Source organism: Centruroides sculpturatus, unplaced genomic scaffold (genome assembly GCF_000671375.1).
Source record: "Centruroides sculpturatus isolate CEXI.00-Female unplaced genomic scaffold, Cexi_2.0 scaffold377, whole genome shotgun sequence".
In the NCBI taxonomy this organism is placed as follows: domain Eukaryota; kingdom Metazoa; phylum Arthropoda; class Arachnida; order Scorpiones; family Buthidae; genus Centruroides; species Centruroides sculpturatus.
In genome coordinates this window covers 522,002-543,430 of record NW_019384711.1, presented here as the reverse complement: position 1 = coordinate 543,430, position 21,429 = coordinate 522,002, and the positions used below count along the sequence as shown (strand labels likewise).

The following is a 21,429-nucleotide window of genomic DNA, read 5'->3' as shown; positions in this document are numbered from 1 at the left end:
TTCTATAAAGATCATCTTCATTCGTAGTTTCTATGAATGATAATTTGATGAATCAAGCCTCTCGATAGGATACGACACAAAAGGGTTATCATTGTAAGACTTAGTTATGTCTTGAGTAGTTATGTATGAGTTTATCCATTCAATCCCTTTTAGTAAGAAAGAAATTTAACTTTTACAATGTTTATGTGCTTTTTTTGAAGTGTTGAAATCCTAAGAAGTGCAAATTAATTGTTCTAAATTATTTTTTCAACTTCAGATAGATGTTTCCAGTCAATACTTTATAAATACTGTAAAATGTAAATTTATTTTTATAAATAAAATTTATTATTTTATCATCGAATCTGTTCAATATTTATTTAAACTTTATTGTTAAAATTTGAAAATTTTTGATTGAATTTTAGTAAAAAATAAATAAAATTTTCAAATTATTCAGGCGTTTAAATTCGAATTTCAAACGGATTTTCTAAAAAGCAGTTTTTATTCTTTTGTTCTATAATTCGATAAGCAAAATGGCTATTCCTTTACCCGAAATTTTTCTAAATTCAGACTTGGATCGACTTTTCAGTAACAAGCGTGTAATCTTGTTAGGCGATTCTAACGTAAGAGCAATTTACAAAGATCTAGTAGCTCTGTCTCAAGATAATTTATTCAGTACCGAATCAGGATTGAAAGCGAAAATGGAAGATTCTTTTATGGGCGATAAATTAATCTATTGCGATAAATTAACGATTGAAAGGATTTATAAAGAAGAAAGGTTATATCAGTTTAAAGATTATGAGATAAGATTCTTTTTTATAACAAGAGTTTATGACGATTATATGGAAAATATTCTAAAAATCTTACAACGAAATACAGTAGATATAGTGCTTATTAATTCCTGTTTATGGGACATTACACGATGGGGCCCGAAAGGAGTAGAAAATTACAAGATAAATCTGCAAATCATAGCCAGGAAATTTCGTGAAATTCTTCCAGAAGATTGCTTAGTTATCTGGTTAACCACATTACCGATATCGCAAGATGTGAAAGGAGGATTTCTGGTGCCAGAGTTGGAATTCCTGAAGTTTTCACTTAGATTTCATGTAATGGAAGCCAACATATACGCTCGAAAGGTATTCAACAAGTATGGTTTGGACATATTAGATCTTCATTATCGTTTACAAATGCATATACATCAGAGGAAAAAGGACGGAATTCATTGGGAAGCTAAAGCAGTTAGACACATGACCAATTCTATTCTAACGCACATTTCTTTAGCTTGGAATGTAAAGTTGCCTTCTATATTTAACAAGCACGTGAACATAAAAGATGAAAGGAACTTAGAAGAAAAGGATAATAAGAAAAACACTATAGAATATAATATAATAAGTAAGGTGAGTATCGATTAAAAATGGTTCAATGATTTTTTGTGCATTTTACGTTAATAACATGTTTATACAAGATTGCATGTATTATTTCAGTACAAAATTGACAGAAGAAAGATTCCTGATAACAATTAACATGGAATTTTGATTAAGAATTTTTCATATTTGACTTGAAGTATCATTACAATATTTAACGTAAACTGTCTAATAATTTGTTAACGTCTTCATATTGAAAGTTTGTTTAATCAATGTTTCATTATTGTCAGAATTGTATTTCAATGTGATTTATGTAAAATTCATTACAAATCAATACTAAATTTTAACATTATTGTTTTTTTCAATCAAGGAAAGAATTTAAGATGCCACTTTTAACTTTCATAGATAAATACTTTCAAGATTTCTCCATTTTCAGTTATTGTTTTAATAAAATTGAAATATACGAGACGTTTAAAATTTTGAATTTCCAAATGAGACGTAATTTTTTCGAATATAAAGTATTAATAATTGTTCTTTGAAATTATGTAAAATAAAAAAATCTTTAATACTCTTTTCCTTTGAAAATGAAACCTAATTTCTTAACTTAAACTGTTTCTTGAAGTTATTTAAATAATATAAGCACATTGCACCAACTTTCTTTCCATAAATTTATTACTTTTTAATCTGTCATATACAATTTTAATTATTTCAAATCATTAAATCATATTGTACTCATCGTGTACAGTACATAGATATAATTCTACTTAAATATATGATTATTACAACATGATTTATACTTCCATATGATTGTTTTAGCACAAAATTAGATACACTCAGCTATGAAAAGTAATAATTTTGAAACGTAAACGTAACACAAAGCGTAATTTTACAAACTATAATATAAAAAACTTAAATATAATCGAGCACATCGTTGTATATGCCAGTAATCTACGTGAAAATTGTTCTTAATCTGTGGTTCTTACTATTCTGGCTGTTAAATGTAAAAGACGGAAAGTATGGCAATCTGTCAAAAAATGGCCCTCCAAGATTTTTATAGTTTTGGACTTAGGACACTTTGAAACGCCGAGAAATGCCAAAAAACGGAATTTTTTTCTATATGTATGAATGTTAGTGTGAGAGGCACGATTTTGTTTACCTTATTTGAAGCTTAATAACTGCTGTGATTTTTATCGAAATTTCCTGAAATTTTGCATGGAGGTTTCTGTATTAGGGAGATTGATGCTATTAAATTTTGGTGATTAAAAGTCGAGGAGATGGGGTGATAAAGGGGATCGTGTGTATCTCCAATAGGATCTGATTTAATGACGATTTTACTTGTTATTAGCATTTACAATTTTATATAAAACCCATTCGTACCCTCAAAATTAAGCTTCTTGCCATTTTATAAAAGTTAAAAATATAAAAAGTTTTTAAATAAAATATCATAACAGATGGCGCCACTAAATGTTGCCGGAAAAGTTAAACAACTAGTTGCTGGATTTTTTTTCACTAATTCTTTAAATTTTTTTCTTTTTCAAAATTTTGTACTCAAGACATAATGTATTACAATATTAATTTGTTTTCGATTTAATTTGAATAAATTTTAATATATTACACTAAAATAAAAATTAAAATATTTATTTAACTTTGTATTAATTATACGGTGGGTGATCGGTTAACGAACAGATCGGATAACGAACAAATCGGATAACGAACACTTTCGCGAAAGATTTTTATGTTCGGACAACGAACACATGATCGGATAACGAACACCCCACAGAACAAACACAAGAAGAAGCGACGTAAAATAATGAATACCGATTGGTCTCCCTTGTCTTCGGGCAACAATTCGAGACTTTTCGGAGGTATGGGAGACGTCGACATCGACGCTCAAGCCGGTATATACCGATCGGATAGTATTCCTTCTTGTAATTCCAGCCTTTTATTTTTCTGACAAAACAATTCTTTTATGTATTCGCGAGACTGTCGGGTAGGCACTCGTTAAGTTTTGCGTCTGTTTTTCTTTTCGAAAGGTGAGAGTATAATAGCAAAGATAGAGAGTGGGCAGAAGATGACTAATGTTGCTGTGCAGTATAGCGTGAACAGGTCTACAGTAGGCCGCAATTCAATCTTATCTAAGAAAAATACTGTATAATCAAAAAGACTGAAGCAGCTGAAGGAGTAACAAAAATCATATCTGAGAAATAAAGAACATCGAAGAGTTCATAATGGAACCTGAAACGGATCTGACGACAGAAGAACGCCAAGAACGCACGTATATATGCAAGGGAATACGAACACATATACACGTCACAACTGCACAGAGTCTAAAGCACGACTAACTTTATTCATGAGAAAGAATAACATACACGGGACCAATGGACAGGAAGTAAAAAAAAAAATCCACACAAGTAGATCGGAAACATGAGTTATTTAAAATTAAAATTAAAATTCTTACAACGTAATTAACTACATTTTTGTAAAAAGCGTAGTAACTTTTTGTTTCACAAACAATTTAAAAATATATTCTTTCCTGTAATACGTTTCATATTTATTAACCCTTTATTGCCTAAATTTTTATTTTTTGATAAAAAATTTTTATATTTCTCATTTTATCATCAGAAGAGGTGTTTATTAAAAGATAAGTAAATAAAAAAAATTAAAATGTTAATTAAAAATTTTTTAAATATGGGACTTATTAGTCCCGTCAGGCTTTAGCGCACATTTGGATTTAACAAGTTTTTTCTTGTTTAATATTTCGAAAATAAAATATTTTTGTTTTATATAGAGATCTTTTATCATAGAAATTTGCAAATTAAATGCATAATTATATATATTAAGTATTTGTTAACTTTTACTGTATAATAAGGTCAAAATATTAAAAAAAATTAAAATGCATGACAAAACTAAAATAAAATTTATTGGTTTAATAATTTATGATTATTAAAGATGTAAAAAACTATTTTTTCCCATTTACACACAAGAAAACTTTACGTAATGTGCATTTTGTATATGGTTTTGATGTGTATCAATATCAAATGGGAATTTTTTTATATAAAATTATCTATTTATATATGTATAAAGTCTTATATATATATTAACTATAAAAATGTTAAACAAATTCATAAATTTATAAAGCACAATGTAGAAAATACAAATTTCTAACATTTACAAAAAAGATTCCCTCAGGCCTGATGGGACTCATAAGTCCCAAACATATTTTGATCTCATACAGCTTGCATACCATTAATTCTACAAACATAATACATTAAAATCAAACTATACATATCTAGAATACATATTAAAAAATACAAAGACATTTAACTTGAAAACAATAAGTATAATTTGGCAACAAACAAAGCAATATCAGCTACTACCATTCAAACAACACACGATGTAAAACTCTTTTCAACAAAACTAAAACAGGAACAGTTTGAAAGTTACTACCCTATAGAAGAGAAAAAGAACACTTTATACAATGATAAAATGTGAAAGAATTTAAGATGCCACTTTTAACTTTCATAGATAAATACTTTCAAGATTTCTCCATTTTCAGTTATTGTTTTAATAAAATTGAAATATACGAGACGTTTAAAATTTTGAATTTCCAAATGAGACGTAATTTTTTCGAATGTACAGTATTAATAATTGTTCTTTGAAATTATGTAAAATAAGAAAATCTTTAATACTCTTTTCCTTTGAAAATGAAACCTAATTTCGTAANAATTTAATTCATTCAATTTCGAAATCTCACTTTCCTTCTTTTTTATTTTAGCTAAAAAAACCCTGTCTATACTGTATTTTTTTATTAATTAGACCGATGCGTTAACGCTTTTAATATAAAAAACAAGATTATTTTTAATAAAACTTTAGATCTTATCTTTTATAAAAGACACATGCTTTTGTCAAAGATAAACACTTCAAGTGACAAGATGTCAAGTAACGTGTTTACATAGTCTTTTTAAAAATTCTATATTTCTTTTCTAAACAGTCGAAAAGGACTTACTTTTCATATCAAATTATAATGTTTTCGCAGTAAAAATTTTAAATTTATTTTTAATATGATTTTATTGAATTGTTTCTTGCTTTATTGAATTGTCAACTAACGTTTTTAAACGTTGTTTTTTTATTTTTGTCTCTTTTTTGTTGTGAAATAACCTTTTAAACGTATATATGCAATGGAATAGGAACACATATGCACGTCACAACTGCACAGAGTCTAGAGACTAACTTTCTTTATTCACGAGAAAGAAAAACATACACGGGACCAATGGACAGAAAGTAAAAAAAATCCACACAAGTAGATCGAAAACATGAGTTATTTAAAATTAAAATTAAAATTCTTACAACGTAATTAACTATATTTTGTAAAAAGCGTCGTAATTTTTTGTTTCACAAACAATTTTAAAAAATATTCTTTCCTGTAATACGTTTCATATTTATTAAGAACATTAAAACTTCGTCGTAAACGCAAGTTCTACCACGTTTTCCTGTACGTCTCTCATCATCGGTTAATTTCAAAATTAATTCTCGATTTGTTGTTATAGTTGATAAACTACTTGCAGAAATTCCATACAATATCTTTCTTTTTTGAGCCTTTATCGACTTCCGGCAACACACTAATTTTTTTAGTAATGTTTAAACACTATATTAACAGTTCTTCAAATTCCAACTGAACGACTTATTAATAAAATAAAATCTCAACAATTAGTCAAAATTATCACCTTTCTAACATTTACGACATTCGTTAATTGTAAATCTTTTATCTGTCAACGACTACATTTTGACCTAATCTGTCTCTCTCCTTTCTTGTGCCCACGTATGGACAGATTACACGATGGTTTTAAAACGACTACCATTTCTCATACTTAGGCCACGGTTTTATAAAAGGTTTACAGATTGATACATGAAATTGAACCTAAATTCGAACTCGACCCAGAGGGAGTAATCGACTTTTAATGATCAACGGTCTTTACAAATTAAAAAAAAATCGTTATACAAAAATTTAACTTATTTAGAAGCAATTTTACATATATTTTTGGCTAAAAGAGCTTGAGAAAAGTTTTAAATTATGATACGGAAAACCTAATCGAATATTTACGTAGCATTGCATACAATTGTAATATGAATTAAACAATTTAAAATAAAAAAGTTTGTTTTGAATTTCATGTCTTTTCTTTTGTTTTAATGTACGTAGCATGTAGGCTATAAATATGTTTGTTAATTACAGAATCTTTAAAATTACAAAATGTTTAACTCGTTTTTAAAATATTATTTAAATTTACCATATAGTAAATCAAAAGAATGATGATTTTTATAAAGAAAACAAAAAATTTGTATTTTCTCTAATGTTCATACCTTGTTTTGTCCCCCAGTTGACGGTGTCCCTTTGCGGTTATGGTTCTTTCTTAAATATGATATTGCTGTTGCCCTTTATCTAAACACCATACAGTACATTTGAAAGAAAACGTTTATTAATGAGAACAATACAATTGCTAAAGCAATTTCCGCTTCATTTCTATCTTTATTTTCAGTTATATTTGTTGTTGTAACAGTTCTTTTTGAGTTCGTGGATCGACAGCTGCAACTTTGTGATCGGCTTTTCCCCATTAAATTTAAAGCAAATAAAAGACGATTTTTTTCATTATTCTTTCTTTCTTGTGGTGCATTGTATCTTTGCTTTTTGCTATCTTGTGTTGATAGTTCAGTAAATATGACTGTATCTTTGTTTCTTTCCTACTATAAGCGTCATACTTGTTCTTGTAACAAACTATTTTTAACTACTACTGTCGATATTGGAATTAGATTCAAGTGCTGCTATCAAATAATTGTAACGTTCTGGGCATAACATAGGGATAATATCTTCCTCAGTAGCCAATTCAAGTTGTTTAGCGATTGCAATTAATGTAGTAATAAATTCTTTTGTGCTTTCTGTTTTGTTTTATTGAACTTGCATATTAAATATAGGTATCTGGCTAATCTGTTTCCTTCGTGTGCTTCCGTTAACTTATCCCATACAGCCGTAGAACTTGTATAGTTACGTACTGTACATGATTTAGTTCTGTATTCTTGACTCCTAATAAGATCGTTGCTACAGCACATTGGGATTTTGCATCCCATCTAGCATGAAGTTCTGGTTCTGTAGGCCCAACAGCATTTCCCTCTACTACAGTCCAAAGCTCTTTTTCTATAAAGATCATCTTCATTCGTAGTTTCTATGAATGATAATTTGATGAATCAAGCCTCTCGATAGGATACGACACAAAAGGGTTATCATTGTAAGACTTAGTTATGTCTTGAGTAGTTATGTATGAGTTTATCCATTCAATCCCTTTTAGTAAGAAAGAAATTTAACTTTTACAATGTTTATGTGCTTTTTTTGAAGTGTTGAAATCCTAAGAAGTGCAAATTAATTGTTCTAAATTATTTTTTCAACTTCAGATAGATGTTTCCAGTCAATACTTTATAAATACTGTAAAATGTAAATTTATTTTTATAAATAAAATTTATTATTTTATCATCGAATCTGTTCAATATTTATTTAAACTTTATTGTTAAAATTTGAAAATTTTTGATTGAATTTTAGTAAAAAATAAATAAAATTTTCAAATTATTCAGGCGTTTAAATTCGAATTTCAAACGGATTTTCTAAAAAGCAGTTTTTATTCTTTTGTTCTATAATTCGATAAGCAAAATGGCTATTCCTTTACCCGAAATTTTTCTAAATTCAGACTTGGATCGACTTTTCAGTAACAAGCGTGTAATCTTGTTAGGCGATTCTAACGTAAGAGCAATTTACAAAGATCTAGTAGCTCTGTCTCAAGATAATTTATTCAGTACCGAATCAGGATTGAAAGCGAAAATGGAAGATTCTTTTATGGGCGATAAATTAATCTATTGCGATAAATTAACGATTGAAAGGATTTATAAAGAAGAAAGGTTATATCAGTTTAAAGATTATGAGATAAGATTCTTTTTTATAACAAGAGTTTATGACGATTATATGGAAAATATTCTAAAAATCTTACAACGAAATACAGTAGATATAGTGCTTATTAATTCCTGTTTATGGGACATTACACGATGGGGCCCGAAAGGAGTAGAAAATTACAAGATAAATCTGCAAATCATAGCCAGGAAATTTCGTGAAATTCTTCCAGAAGATTGCTTAGTTATCTGGTTAACCACATTACCGATATCGCAAGATGTGAAAGGAGGATTTCTGGTGCCAGAGTTGGAATTCCTGAAGTTTTCACTTAGATTTCATGTAATGGAAGCCAACATATACGCTCGAAAGGTATTCAACAAGTATGGTTTGGACATATTAGATCTTCATTATCGTTTACAAATGCATATACATCAGAGGAAAAAGGACGGAATTCATTGGGAAGCTAAAGCAGTTAGACACATGACCAATTCTATTCTAACGCACATTTCTTTAGCTTGGAATGTAAAGTTGCCTTCTATATTTAACAAGCACGTGAACATAAAAGATGAAAGGAACTTAGAAGAAAAGGATAATAAGAAAAACACTATAGAATATAATATAATAAGTAAGGTGAGTATCGATTAAAAATGGTTCAATGATTTTTTGTGCATTTTACGTTAATAACATGTTTATACAAGATTGCATGTATTATTTCAGTACAAAATTGACAGAAGAAAGATTCCTGATAACAATTAACATGGAATTTTGATTAAGAATTTTTCATATTTGACTTGAAGTATCATTACAATATTTAACGTAAACTGTCTAATAATTTGTTAACGTCTTCATATTGAAAGTTTGTTTAATCAATGTTTCATTATTGTCAGAATTGTATTTCAATGTGATTTATGTAAAATTCATTACAAATCAATACTAAATTTTAACATTATTGTTTTTTTCAATCAAGGAAAGAATTTAAGATGCCACTTTTAACTTTCATAGATAAATACTTTCAAGATTTCTCCATTTTCAGTTATTGTTTTAATAAAATTGAAATATACGAGACGTTTAAAATTTTGAATTTCCAAATGAGACGTAATTTTTTCGAATATAAAGTATTAATAATTGTTCTTTGAAATTATGTAAAATAAAAAAATCTTTAATACTCTTTTCCTTTGAAAATGAAACCTAATTTCTTAACTTAAACTGTTTCTTGAAGTTATTTAAATAATATAAGCACATTGCACCAACTTTCTTTCCATAAATTTATTACTTTTTAATCTGTCATATACAATTTTAATTATTTCAAATCATTAAATCATATTGTACTCATCGTGTACAGTACATAGATATAATTCTACTTAAATATATGATTATTACAACATGATTTATACTTCCATATGATTGTTTTAGCACAAAATTAGATACACTCAGCTATGAAAAGTAATAATTTTGAAACGTAAACGTAACACAAAGCGTAATTTTACAAACTATAATATAAAAAACTTAAATATAATCGAGCACATCGTTGTATATGCCAGTAATCTACGTGAAAATTGTTCTTAATCTGTGGTTCTTACTATTCTGGCTGTTAAATGTAAAAGACGGAAAGTATGGCAATCTGTCAAAAAATGGCCCTCCAAGATTTTTATAGTTTTGGACTTAGGACACTTTGAAACGCCGAGAAATGCCAAAAAACGGAATTTTTTTCTATATGTATGAATGTTAGTGTGAGAGGCACGATTTTGTTTACCTTATTTGAAGCTTAATAACTGCTGTGATTTTTATCGAAATTTCCTGAAATTTTGCATGGAGGTTTCTGTATTAGGGAGATTGATGCTATTAAATTTTGGTGATTAAAAGTCGAGGAGATGGGGTGATAAAGGGGATCGTGTGTATCTCCAATAGGATCTGATTTAATGACGATTTTACTTGTTATTAGCATTTACAATTTTATATAAAACCCATTCGTACCCTCAAAATTAAGCTTCTTGCCATTTTATAAAAGTTAAAAATATAAAAAGTTTTTAAATAAAATATCATAACAGATGGCGCCACTAAATGTTGCCGGAAAAGTTAAACAACTAGTTGCTGGATTTTTTTTCACTAATTCTTTAAATTTTTTTCTTTTTCAAAATTTTGTACTCAAGACATAATGTATTACAATATTAATTTGTTTTCGATTTAATTTGAATAAATTTTAATATATTACACTAAAATAAAAATTAAAATATTTATTTAACTTTGTATTAATTATACGGTGGGTGATCGGTTAACGAACAGATCGGATAACGAACAAATCGGATAACGAACACTTTCGCGAAAGATTTTTATGTTCGGACAACGAACACATGATCGGATAACGAACACCCCACAGAACAAACACAAGAAGAAGCGACGTAAAATAATGAATACCGATTGGTCTCCCTTGTCTTCGGGCAACAATTCGAGACTTTTCGGAGGTATGGGAGACGTCGACATCGACGCTCAAGCCGGTATATACCGATCGGATAGTATTCCTTCTTGTAATTCCAGCCTTTTATTTTTCTGACAAAACAATTCTTTTATGTATTCGCGAGACTGTCGGGTAGGCACTCGTTAAGTTTTGCGTCTGTTTTTCTTTTCGAAAGGTGAGAGTATAATAGCAAAGATAGAGAGTGGGCAGAAGATGACTAATGTTGCTGTGCAGTATAGCGTGAACAGGTCTACAGTAGGCCGCAATTCAATCTTATCTAAGAAAAATACTGTATAATCAAAAAGACTGAAGCAGCTGAAGGAGTAACAAAAATCATATCTGAGAAATAAAGAACATCGAAGAGTTCATAATGGAACCTGAAACGGATCTGACGACAGAAGAACGCCAAGAACGCACGTATATATGCAAGGGAATACGAACACATATACACGTCACAACTGCACAGAGTCTAAAGCACGACTAACTTTATTCATGAGAAAGAATAACATACACGGGACCAATGGACAGGAAGTAAAAAAAAAAATCCACACAAGTAGATCGGAAACATGAGTTATTTAAAATTAAAATTAAAATTCTTACAACGTAATTAACTACATTTTTGTAAAAAGCGTAGTAACTTTTTGTTTCACAAACAATTTAAAAATATATTCTTTCCTGTAATACGTTTCATATTTATTAACCCTTTATTGCCTAAATTTTTATTTTTTGATAAAAAATTTTTATATTTCTCATTTTATCATCAGAAGAGGTGTTTATTAAAAGATAAGTAAATAAAAAAAATTAAAATGTTAATTAAAAATTTTTTAAATATGGGACTTATTAGTCCCGTCAGGCTTTAGCGCACATTTGGATTTAACAAGTTTTTTCTTGTTTAATATTTCGAAAATAAAATATTTTTGTTTTATATAGAGATCTTTTATCATAGAAATTTGCAAATTAAATGCATAATTATATATATTAAGTATTTGTTAACTTTTACTGTATAATAAGGTCAAAATATTAAAAAAAATTAAAATGCATGACAAAACTAAAATAAAATTTATTGGTTTAATAATTTATGATTATTAAAGATGTAAAAAACTATTTTTTCCCATTTACACACAAGAAAACTTTACGTAATGTGCATTTTGTATATGGTTTTGATGTGTATCAATATCAAATGGGAATTTTTTTATATAAAATTATCTATTTATATATGTATAAAGTCTTATATATATATTAACTATAAAAATGTTAAACAAATTCATAAATTTATAAAGCACAATGTAGAAAATACAAATTTCTAACATTTACAAAAAAGATTCCCTCAGGCCTGATGGGACTCATAAGTCCCAAACATATTTTGATCTCATACAGCTTGCATACCATTAATTCTACAAACATAATACATTAAAATCAAACTACACATATCTAGAATACATATTAAAAAATACAAAGACATTTAACTTGAAAACAATAAGTATAATTTGGCAACAAACAAAGCAATATCAGCTACTACCATTCAAACAACACACGATGTAAAACTCTTTTCAACAAAACTAAAACAGGAACAGTTTGAAAGTTACTACCCTATAGAAGAGAAAAAGAACACTTTATACAATGATAAAATGTAAGTCCCAGAAAGCTATAATGCATACACTATGAAATAAAAAATATCAAAGATAGTGGGACTAGAAAGTCTCGTCAGGCAATAAAGCTAAAGTTGTTAAAAAAGAAATTTTGGAAAAATTGGAAATGTTTTTATTGTGGTTTACAAGATTTATATATTGATTTGAATATTATAGGAAGAAAATTCAATAGCTTTAAAACAAGATAATATAAGTTATTGATAGTTTACGTAATAAAACTATATTAAAAATTGTTTCATTAACACTGGCAAAACATCAAAATCTATCATGAAAGAGCACAAAAAATTGAATATTTATTATTATATAATATTTATATAATAATAAATCATAACTTGTATAATTTATTGTAATATATTTAAGTTATATATATATAGTCTACATATATAACTTGTAATCTGATAATATAAAATCTATAATAAAGATATGAATGAATTTTAATAAAAAAGTAAAATATAAAACAAAAAGTAATTAACACAAATTTTCATTTTGGTATAATTCCAAAAAATAGAATTAATGCGTTTTCTCAGTCTAAATACACGAAAACAGCTTTCACAAAGTTTACATATTGATATTTTTAGGCCTAAATAGTAGCTTTTATAACAATCATTTACCAGATAATAGCATACAAATGAAATAATTTTTCTCTTAAATCTTGAATTAACTTACATATTAAAAGAAGTCAATATCGAAAGATTGGAAAGAAAGAAATTATCTTATTTATATAATGGACATTCAATTTCGGTACATAATTTGAAGTACAGTTGACCCCCCTATAATTACGGTCCCTATAATTACGATTCCTATAAAACTACAAAAAAATATACGTATTTTGGAAATGTTGAGTCGGATTAGTGTAGAATCGATTAATTTTATGGAAGAAAACCTTTCAAACAGCCGTAGTCCGTAAACTTGACACGTGTCGGGCTGTGAATGGAACGACTTGTAAGAAATCGGATTCCTAATAAATTGGAACGTATCTATATCTTATAGGGGGATCGACTTGTACTAAAGTTATAGTTTTGTAATGCAACTTAAAATGAAAAAGGTAGAATATAAAAGATCGAAGAAATACGCAAAACTGAAAAATGAGGTACAAAATCTCTTATGATTTTGTATACTGTTTTGAATCCACCAACCCGCCAATACAAATTAATAAGATTCATGTCATCCTTCACATGAGATTAAATCGGGATGAAGTTATAACGGAAGATAAGCTACGTGACCAATCGGTGGCTTTATATATTTCTTTTGAATTAATTTTTGAAGGATTTGAAATTTAAGAGAATTATATGATTAAATTAAATTTGTAAAAAGCTTTTGTAGATGTTAATAAAATTAACTTTTAATGGAAATCTATCAAATTCTAATTTATTGAATATTCGCAAAACTACGAACAGAATTATCCAATTTAAAGAGCATTTTTAAAATTTCAATTTGAACCTTCTTCACTTTTAAAATACTTTGAATAAATATTATAGATAATTTTTTCAATTTAATATTGAAGAAATTTATAAAATATTTTTGTAAAACTAAAAAATTAGAAATAATACGTGAAGTAAATTTAATCTTTTATTCATATAGGGTGATCCAAAAGATTGTTTAGTATCTAATAATTTATAAATAAATGCAAATGTGAAAATTCATATATATTTGTATAAACAAATTCAATAATAATATCTCTAGCTCTAGTTATAGATTTAATGTATCGAAATTAAATTATTTTACTCTAATTACCAATAATTAAAATTAAAATTATAGAACGAAATTATTTATTTTAAAAACTTCTGAGAAGTGACCTAGTACTATTAAGTGTGATGCCTACGCTGCTGATGTATATAGAACATTGTTTCCAATAATACATTACATTTCTTATCATTGTCTAACGTTACACAGTTATTTGTCTCAATTTCAAAAATTACTTATGTTAAATTTATAAGTAAAAATTTAAACTTATTATTTATAATAAATTACTTATTTTATTAAATTAACACTAGCAATACTTTTCCTCTTCACTTAAATAAACTAATCTTAAGGCAATTTTAACTTTATTTTTTCAGTTAGATAAATATCGGTATTGTTATTGTATTGAGATAAAAAATAAAAGATTAATTAGAGGAATGTAATATCTACAGTCGTTTAGTAACTTGAAAAGAATATATATATAAATATATGTTTATACAGAGAAAGATTTATCAAAATAAAAACTACTGGCAAAACTGTTTCCTATACTATGCAATCAAGCATTCACTATTATTGACTTATTTAATAATGTTTTGTTGTTACCTTATTTTTTTAATAAAAAATAAAAATTTATTTAAGTAAATAAAGTTGTTTTAAATAGCATACACTTCGTTAATTAGAAATGATAAATGAATAATTCCTAATCTTCTTACCTTCTTATGTAAACTCCTCTTAAGATAAGTTAGTTTGTCTCTAATGTTGAGGCTTTATATTATAATGAATAGGCGACAGGAATAAAATAAATCCAAATAAACTTTGAAATTTAATTATTAAGAGATCTTTACTTTGAATTATACATATTTATGTAAGAATCCTTTTCACTAATTAGTGAAGAAGAATTTGTATCATTAATAGAATAGAATAGAATATTAGTCTTTATAACGTATCTGTCAACTTTGCAGATGTTAAAAAATGAAAAGTATTAAGAAATACTACTAATGTAAAATCATCTGTAATAATTTCATCTATAAGCATTTATATAAGTAATTCTTAGGACCAGTGATTTTGACAATCTCTTTTGAAATTATCACTGCGATCAGATCGAAAAATAATTACACGAGAACATAAAAGAGAATTATAGTTAATTATTTTATTATCAAACATTTTAATAAAAACAATAATTTAAAAGGGTAATATTTAGTAATAATGAGAAAATATAACTAATTTCTTCATTTCTCTTTATGCAAAGATGGCTGAAAATACAAATTCGTGGTATGAAATGGGCAACATCCTACACAGGAACACGATTGATTTATTTAGTAAGAGATGAACAAATCTATTTAGAGCTCTCTTCTAACCCCAAACTGCAAAATAATTCGATACAAAGTCTTTGTGTCATTGGTATAGGTTAGTTAGATTTCTGGTAAAGCAGTCACCTATCGATTGTGAAGTATAAGTTTAAATCCTATTAAGACATTTGGATCTTTCTTTCTCATTCATCATCGTGCTGATCGATGGTGATGCGGATCAGACTTTTCCAGGAAGGATTTGAACTTTATCATTGCCCCGATAAGGACGCCATAAAATGTTATACACTCTAGATAAGTGTTTTTCAAATAATAGCGGCACCCCAATCCCACTGCTCTAGATCATGGTGAAGAAAATGTCAATTTAATTCAACTTCAGATGAAATAAATAGGCCTCTAGTAAATTAATATTTTAATTAATGTACATGGTATCCACAGAGTGTCCAGACTACTTTAATTTTTTTTTAATACTAATGAAAAGCCAATTCTATGAAGTTTGATATTTATACTGTATATTGTAAACCAAAAGTTTTAATATATTTTTATGTTTCAGATATATAAGTGATATTATTAGTGCTAAATGTTGACAATGACTGCTATTCGAAAAAGACACAACGTGTGGCTTGGTTCGTTAAGCACGTGAAGAAAATTCGAAAAACTTCACATGATTGACATTTTGAGAATTTCTTTTTATAATTGTCTAAATATCAGTGGCGTGCCGTCATTGGAAGAGGTGGATGCGCCGGATTCTAAAAAATAAATACATANAATGAGACGTAATTTTTTCGAATATAAAGTATTAATAATTGTTCTTTGAAATTATGTAAAATAAAAAAATCTTTAATACTCTTTTCCTTTGAAAATGAAACCTAATTTCTTAACTTAAACTGTTTCTTGAAGTTATTTAAATAATATAAGCACATTGCACCAACTTTCTTTCCATAAATTTATTACTTTTTAATCTGTCATATACAATTTTAATTATTTCAAATCATTAAATCATATTGTACTCATCGTGTACAGTACATAGATATAATTCTACTTAAATATATGATTATTACAACATGATTTATACTTCCATATGATTGTTTTAGCACAAAATTAGATACACTCAGCTATGAAAAGTAATAATTTTGAAACGTAAACGTAACACAAAGCGTAATTTTACAAACTATAATATAAAAAACTTAAATATAATCGAGCACATCGTTGTATATGCCAGTAATCTACGTGAAAATTGTTCTTAATCTGTGGTTCTTACTATTCTGGCTGTTAAATGTAAAAGACGGAAAGTATGGCAATCTGTCAAAAAATGGCCCTCCAAGATTTTTATAGTTTTGGACTTAGGACACTTTGAAACGCCGAGAAATGCCAAAAAACGGAATTTTTTTCTATATGTATGAATGTTAGTGTGAGAGGCACGATTTTGTTTACCTTATTTGAAGCTTAATAACTGCTGTGATTTTTATCGAAATTTCCTGAAATTTTGCATGGAGGTTTCTGTATTAGGGAGATTGATGCTATTAAATTTTGGTGATTAAAAGTCGAGGAGATGGGGTGATAAAGGGGATCGTGTGTATCTCCAATAGGATCTGATTTAATGACGATTTTACTTGTTATTAGCATTTACAATTTTATATAAAACCCATTCGTACCCTCAAAATTAAGCTTCTTGCCATTTTATAAAAGTTAAAAATATAAAAAGTTTTTAAATAAAATATCATAACAGATGGCGCCACTAAATGTTGCCGGAAAAGTTAAACAACTAGTTGCTGGATTTTTTTTCACTAATTCTTTAAATTTTTTTCTTTTTCAAAATTTTGTACTCAAGACATAATGTATTACAATATTAATTTGTTTTCGATTTAATTTGAATAAATTTTAATATATTACACTAAAATAAAAATTAAAATATTTATTTAACTTTGTATTAATTATACGGTGGGTGATCGGTTAACGAACAGATCGGATAACGAACAAATCGGATAACGAACACTTTCGCGAAAGAAAAAGCAGTTTTTATTCTTTTGTTCTATAATTCGATAAGCAAAATGGCTATTCCTTTACCCGAAATTTTTCTAAATTCAGACTTGGATCGACTTTTCAGTAACAAGCGTGTAATCTTGTTAGGCGATTCTAACGTAAGAGCAATTTACAAAGATCTAGTAGCTCTGTCTCAAGATAATTTATTCAGTACCGAATCAGGATTGAAAGCGAAAATGGAAGATTCTTTTATGGGCGATAAATTAATCTATTGCGATAAATTAACGATTGAAAGGATTTATAAAGAAGAAAGGTTATATCAGTTTAAAGATTATGAGATAAGATTCTTTTTTATAACAAGAGTTTATGACGATTATATGGAAAATATTCTAAAAATCTTACAACGAAATACAGTAGATATAGTGCTTATTAATTCCTGTTTATGGGACATTACACGATGGGGCCCGAAAGGAGTAGAAAATTACAAGATAAATCTGCAAATTATAGCCAGGAAATTTCGTGAAATTCTTCCAGAAGATTGCTTAGTTATCTGGTTAACCACATTACCGATATCGCAAGATGTGAAAGGAGGATTTCTGGTGCCAGAGTTGGAATTCCTGAAGTTTTCACTTAGATTTCATGTAATGGAAGCCAACATATACGCTCGAAAGGTATTCAACAAGTATGGTTTGGACATATTAGATCTTCATTATCGTTTACAAATGCATATACATCAGAGGAAAAAGGACGGAATTCATTGGGAAGCTAAAGCAGTTAGACACATGACCAATTCTATTCTAACGCACATTTCTTTAGCTTGGAATGTAAAGTTGCCTTCTATATTTAACAAGCACATGAACGTAAAAGATGAAAGGAACTTAGAAGAAAAGGATAATAAGAAAAACACTATAGAATATAATATAATAAGTAAGGTGAGTATCGATTAAAAATGGTTCAATGATTTTTTGTGCATTTTACGTTAATAACATGTTTATACAAGATTACATGTATTATTTCAGTACAAAATTGACAGAAGAAAGATTCCTGATAACAATTAACATGGAATTTTGATTAAGAATTTTTCATATTTGACTTGAAGTATCATTACAATATTTAACGTAAACTGTCTAACAATTTGTTAACGTCTTCATATTGAAAGTTTGTTTAATCAATGTTTCATTATTGTCAGAATTGTATTTCAATGTGATTTATGTAAAATTCATTACAAATCAATACTAAATTTTAACATTGTTGTTTTTTTTCAATCAAGGAAAGAATTTGAGTTGCCACTTTTAACTTTCATAGATAAATACTTTCAAGATTTCTCCATTATTAAATTTTGTTTTATTAAAACAGTTATTGTTTTATTAAAACAATAACTGAAAGTTATTGTTTTAATAAAATTGAAATATACGAGACGTTTAAAATTTTGAATTTCCAAATGAGACGTAATTTTTTCGAATGTACAGTATTAATAATTGTTCTTTGAAATTATGTAAAATAAGAAAATCTTTAATACTCTTTTCCTTTGAAAATGAAACCTAATTTCGTAACTTAAACCGTTTCTTGAAGTTATTTAAATAATATAAGCACATTGCACCAACTTTCTTTCCATAAATTTATTACTTTTTAATCTGTCATATACAATTTTAATTATTTCAAATCATTAAATCATATTGTACTCATCGTGTACAGTACATAGATATAATTCTACTTAAATATATGATTATTGCAACATGATTTATACTTCCATATGATTGTTTTAGCACAAAATTAGATACACTCAGCTATGAAAAGTAATAATTTTGAAACGTAAACGTAACACAAAGCGTAATTTTACAAACTATAATATAAAAAACTTAAATATAATCGAGCACATCGTTGTATATGCCAGTAATCTACGTGAAAATTGTTCTTAATCTGTGGTTCTTACTATTCTGGCTGTTAAATGTAAAAGACGGAAAGTATGGCAATCTGTCAAAAAATGGCCCTCCAAGATTTTTATAGTTTTGGACTTAGGACACTTTGAAACGCCGAGAAATGCCAAAAAACGGAATTTTTTTCTATATGTATGAATGTTAGTGTGAGAGGCACGATTTTGTTTACCTTATTTGAAGCTTAATAACTGCTGTGATTTTTATCGAAATTTCCTGAAATTTTGCATGGAGGTTTCTGTATTAGGGAGATTGATGCTATTAAATTTTGGTGATTAAAAGTCGAGGAGATGGGGTGATAAAGGGGATCGTGTGTATCTCCAATAGGATCTGATTTAATGACGATTTTACTTGTTATTAGCATTTACAATTTTATATAAAACCCATTCGTACCCTCAAAATTAAGCTTCTTGCCATTTTATAAAAGTTAAAAATATAAAAAGTTTTTAAATAAAATATCATAACAGATGGCGCCACTAAATGTTGCCGGAAAAGTTAAACAACTAGTTGCTGGATTTTTTACGAACAACAATTGCTCGTAACAGAGTTAACCTACGAACAATTAGCGTCTGTGTTCTTTTGTTGTAAGTAATAGTGTATTGTTTTGTTTTGTACAATAAAACTTTGCACCGCGTAACCGTAGCATGGTTCCTGGTCGAAAAAATCGGAAGTATGCAAATTGCGAGTGCCAATTTCCTCGATTTTCGGCTTTTAAACAGTCGTACGTCAGAAGTTCGACAGCGAATTCGAATTACAGACGTATTCCTAAAAGGTTTAGTCGCAAACAGTTAAGAGAAATCAAGAAGCGAACGAACTTCCCAGAAAGACCTGTGTCTTCATTTTTGTTATACTTCCGCGATCACCAGGGCGCTCTGAGATCGGAAAAGAAATGGAAAATAACAAAAGTTGCCAAAATTTTGGGGAAAAAGTGGAGAAATTTAGACGAAGATACAAAAAATCGTTACGTAAGTATGGCCGAAAAAGACTGAACTAGATATCGGAAGGAGAAAAATGCTCTTCATCCTTTGGCGTCAAGTCCTACGAAATTGCTCAAATACGAATCGAGGCCATATTTGCCGAAGAAAAATGTACCCGCTTTCATGTTCTTTTATAAAAATACGTATCGGTACGAGAGAGAGAAAAATCTTACGTTGAAAGTTTGGCAAGTAGCTAAGAAATTAGGAAGAAAATGGAAGGGTATGGAGAAAGAAGAGAAAGAGGAATACCTAGAGATGGCCGGCAGAGACAGAGAACGATACTATCAACAGAAGAAAGGAATGACTCATCTAGATCCAAAAATGGTTTCGTCCGGTCGTGAAATAAACTATTTCGATCCGTTTAAATTGCTGTTCAAAGACAACGAACGAGGCAAATATAAAAGTCTAAATGGGATACTCGAGTATAAATATCTGTTAACTGTGTTGTTTCTGAGAATTGTATTCGATACCAATCCATTCGCAACTCTGCAATAATTGCAAAAAACTTTCAAAATTGTCAAATCCTTTCCGAATTAATAAAATAAAGCAATTCTAGTTATTTTCTTCTCCCGCCGGCACTGAAAAGACATTTTTCGTATCTCCAGACCCGGGTTCCTTGGCCAGTCACTTACTTCGAATGTCGTGGTGGGTCGGATCCTTCTGTAACGGGTGGAATTATGCCTTGTTCGTATAGCTTTAATATGCTGTTTTTTAAAAGTATTTTATATATTTAAATTTTATACAAATACAGATTATATTGTTATTATACGTTTGCAGAGGTGAATCGTGTGCTAGGAAACGTGACGTCATTGCCGTATCGCGTAATGCCTCCACTATTCGGCGAAAAAAAACGAAGCATCCACCAGGAGAATGTTCTCGGGAAACGTCACGGATGTCACATGACTGCAAGACGTAAAATGAGGTCATGTGACACGTTCTTGCATGGCCTAATTCGACTGGCTACTTCAGGATATTAGTAGAATGCTCTTCTTACATCTTCCTGTTCGAATGATCAGTAGAGCAGTTTGGGTCACTCATCTATTGTAATTAAATTACTCTTTTTTGGAGTTGCCATTAATCTAATCCTTGCTCGGTAGAGCATTCGTCCGAATTCTCCATAGGACTCTCACATATAGACTATATAGAGCAGTGGGCATATAATAGTCATTGAGGGAG

The 21,429-nt window shown here is 28.4% G+C and overlaps 3 protein-coding genes across 4 annotated transcripts; all 3 read left to right on the top strand.

The window, feature by feature from the left end:
* Nucleotides 1-427: 427 nt before the first annotated feature.
* LOC111627832 (PC-esterase domain-containing protein 1A-like) lies at nt 428-18,656 on the top strand. Of its 2 annotated transcripts, XM_023371486.1 has the most exons (3): nt 428-509; nt 17,411-18,274; nt 18,362-18,656. In XM_023371486.1, the coding sequence occupies exons 2-3, from the start codon at nt 17,411-17,413 to the stop codon at nt 18,398-18,400; spliced, it is 903 nt and encodes a 300-aa protein (XP_023227254.1). In that variant the 5' UTR covers nt 428-509; the 3' UTR covers nt 18,401-18,656. The 2 variants fall into 2 exon arrangements, with proteins under 2 accessions (XP_023227254.1, XP_023227253.1); XM_023371485.1 differs by lacking the exon at nt 428-509 and having other exon boundaries at nt 17,373-18,274.
* Nucleotides 434-1,597, top strand: LOC111627831 (PC-esterase domain-containing protein 1A-like). Its single transcript, XM_023371484.1, has 2 exons — nt 434-1,373; nt 1,461-1,597. The coding sequence occupies exons 1-2, from the start codon at nt 510-512 to the stop codon at nt 1,497-1,499; spliced, it is 903 nt and encodes a 300-aa protein (XP_023227252.1). The 5' UTR covers nt 434-509; the 3' UTR covers nt 1,500-1,597.
* On the top strand, nt 7,960-9,122 carry LOC111627833 (PC-esterase domain-containing protein 1A-like). Its single transcript, XM_023371487.1, has 2 exons — nt 7,960-8,898; nt 8,986-9,122. Exons 1-2 carry the CDS (start codon nt 8,035-8,037, stop codon nt 9,022-9,024), a joined length of 903 nt encoding a protein of 300 aa, XP_023227255.1. The 5' UTR covers nt 7,960-8,034; the 3' UTR covers nt 9,025-9,122.
* Nucleotides 18,657-21,429: the final 2,773 nt, after the last annotated feature.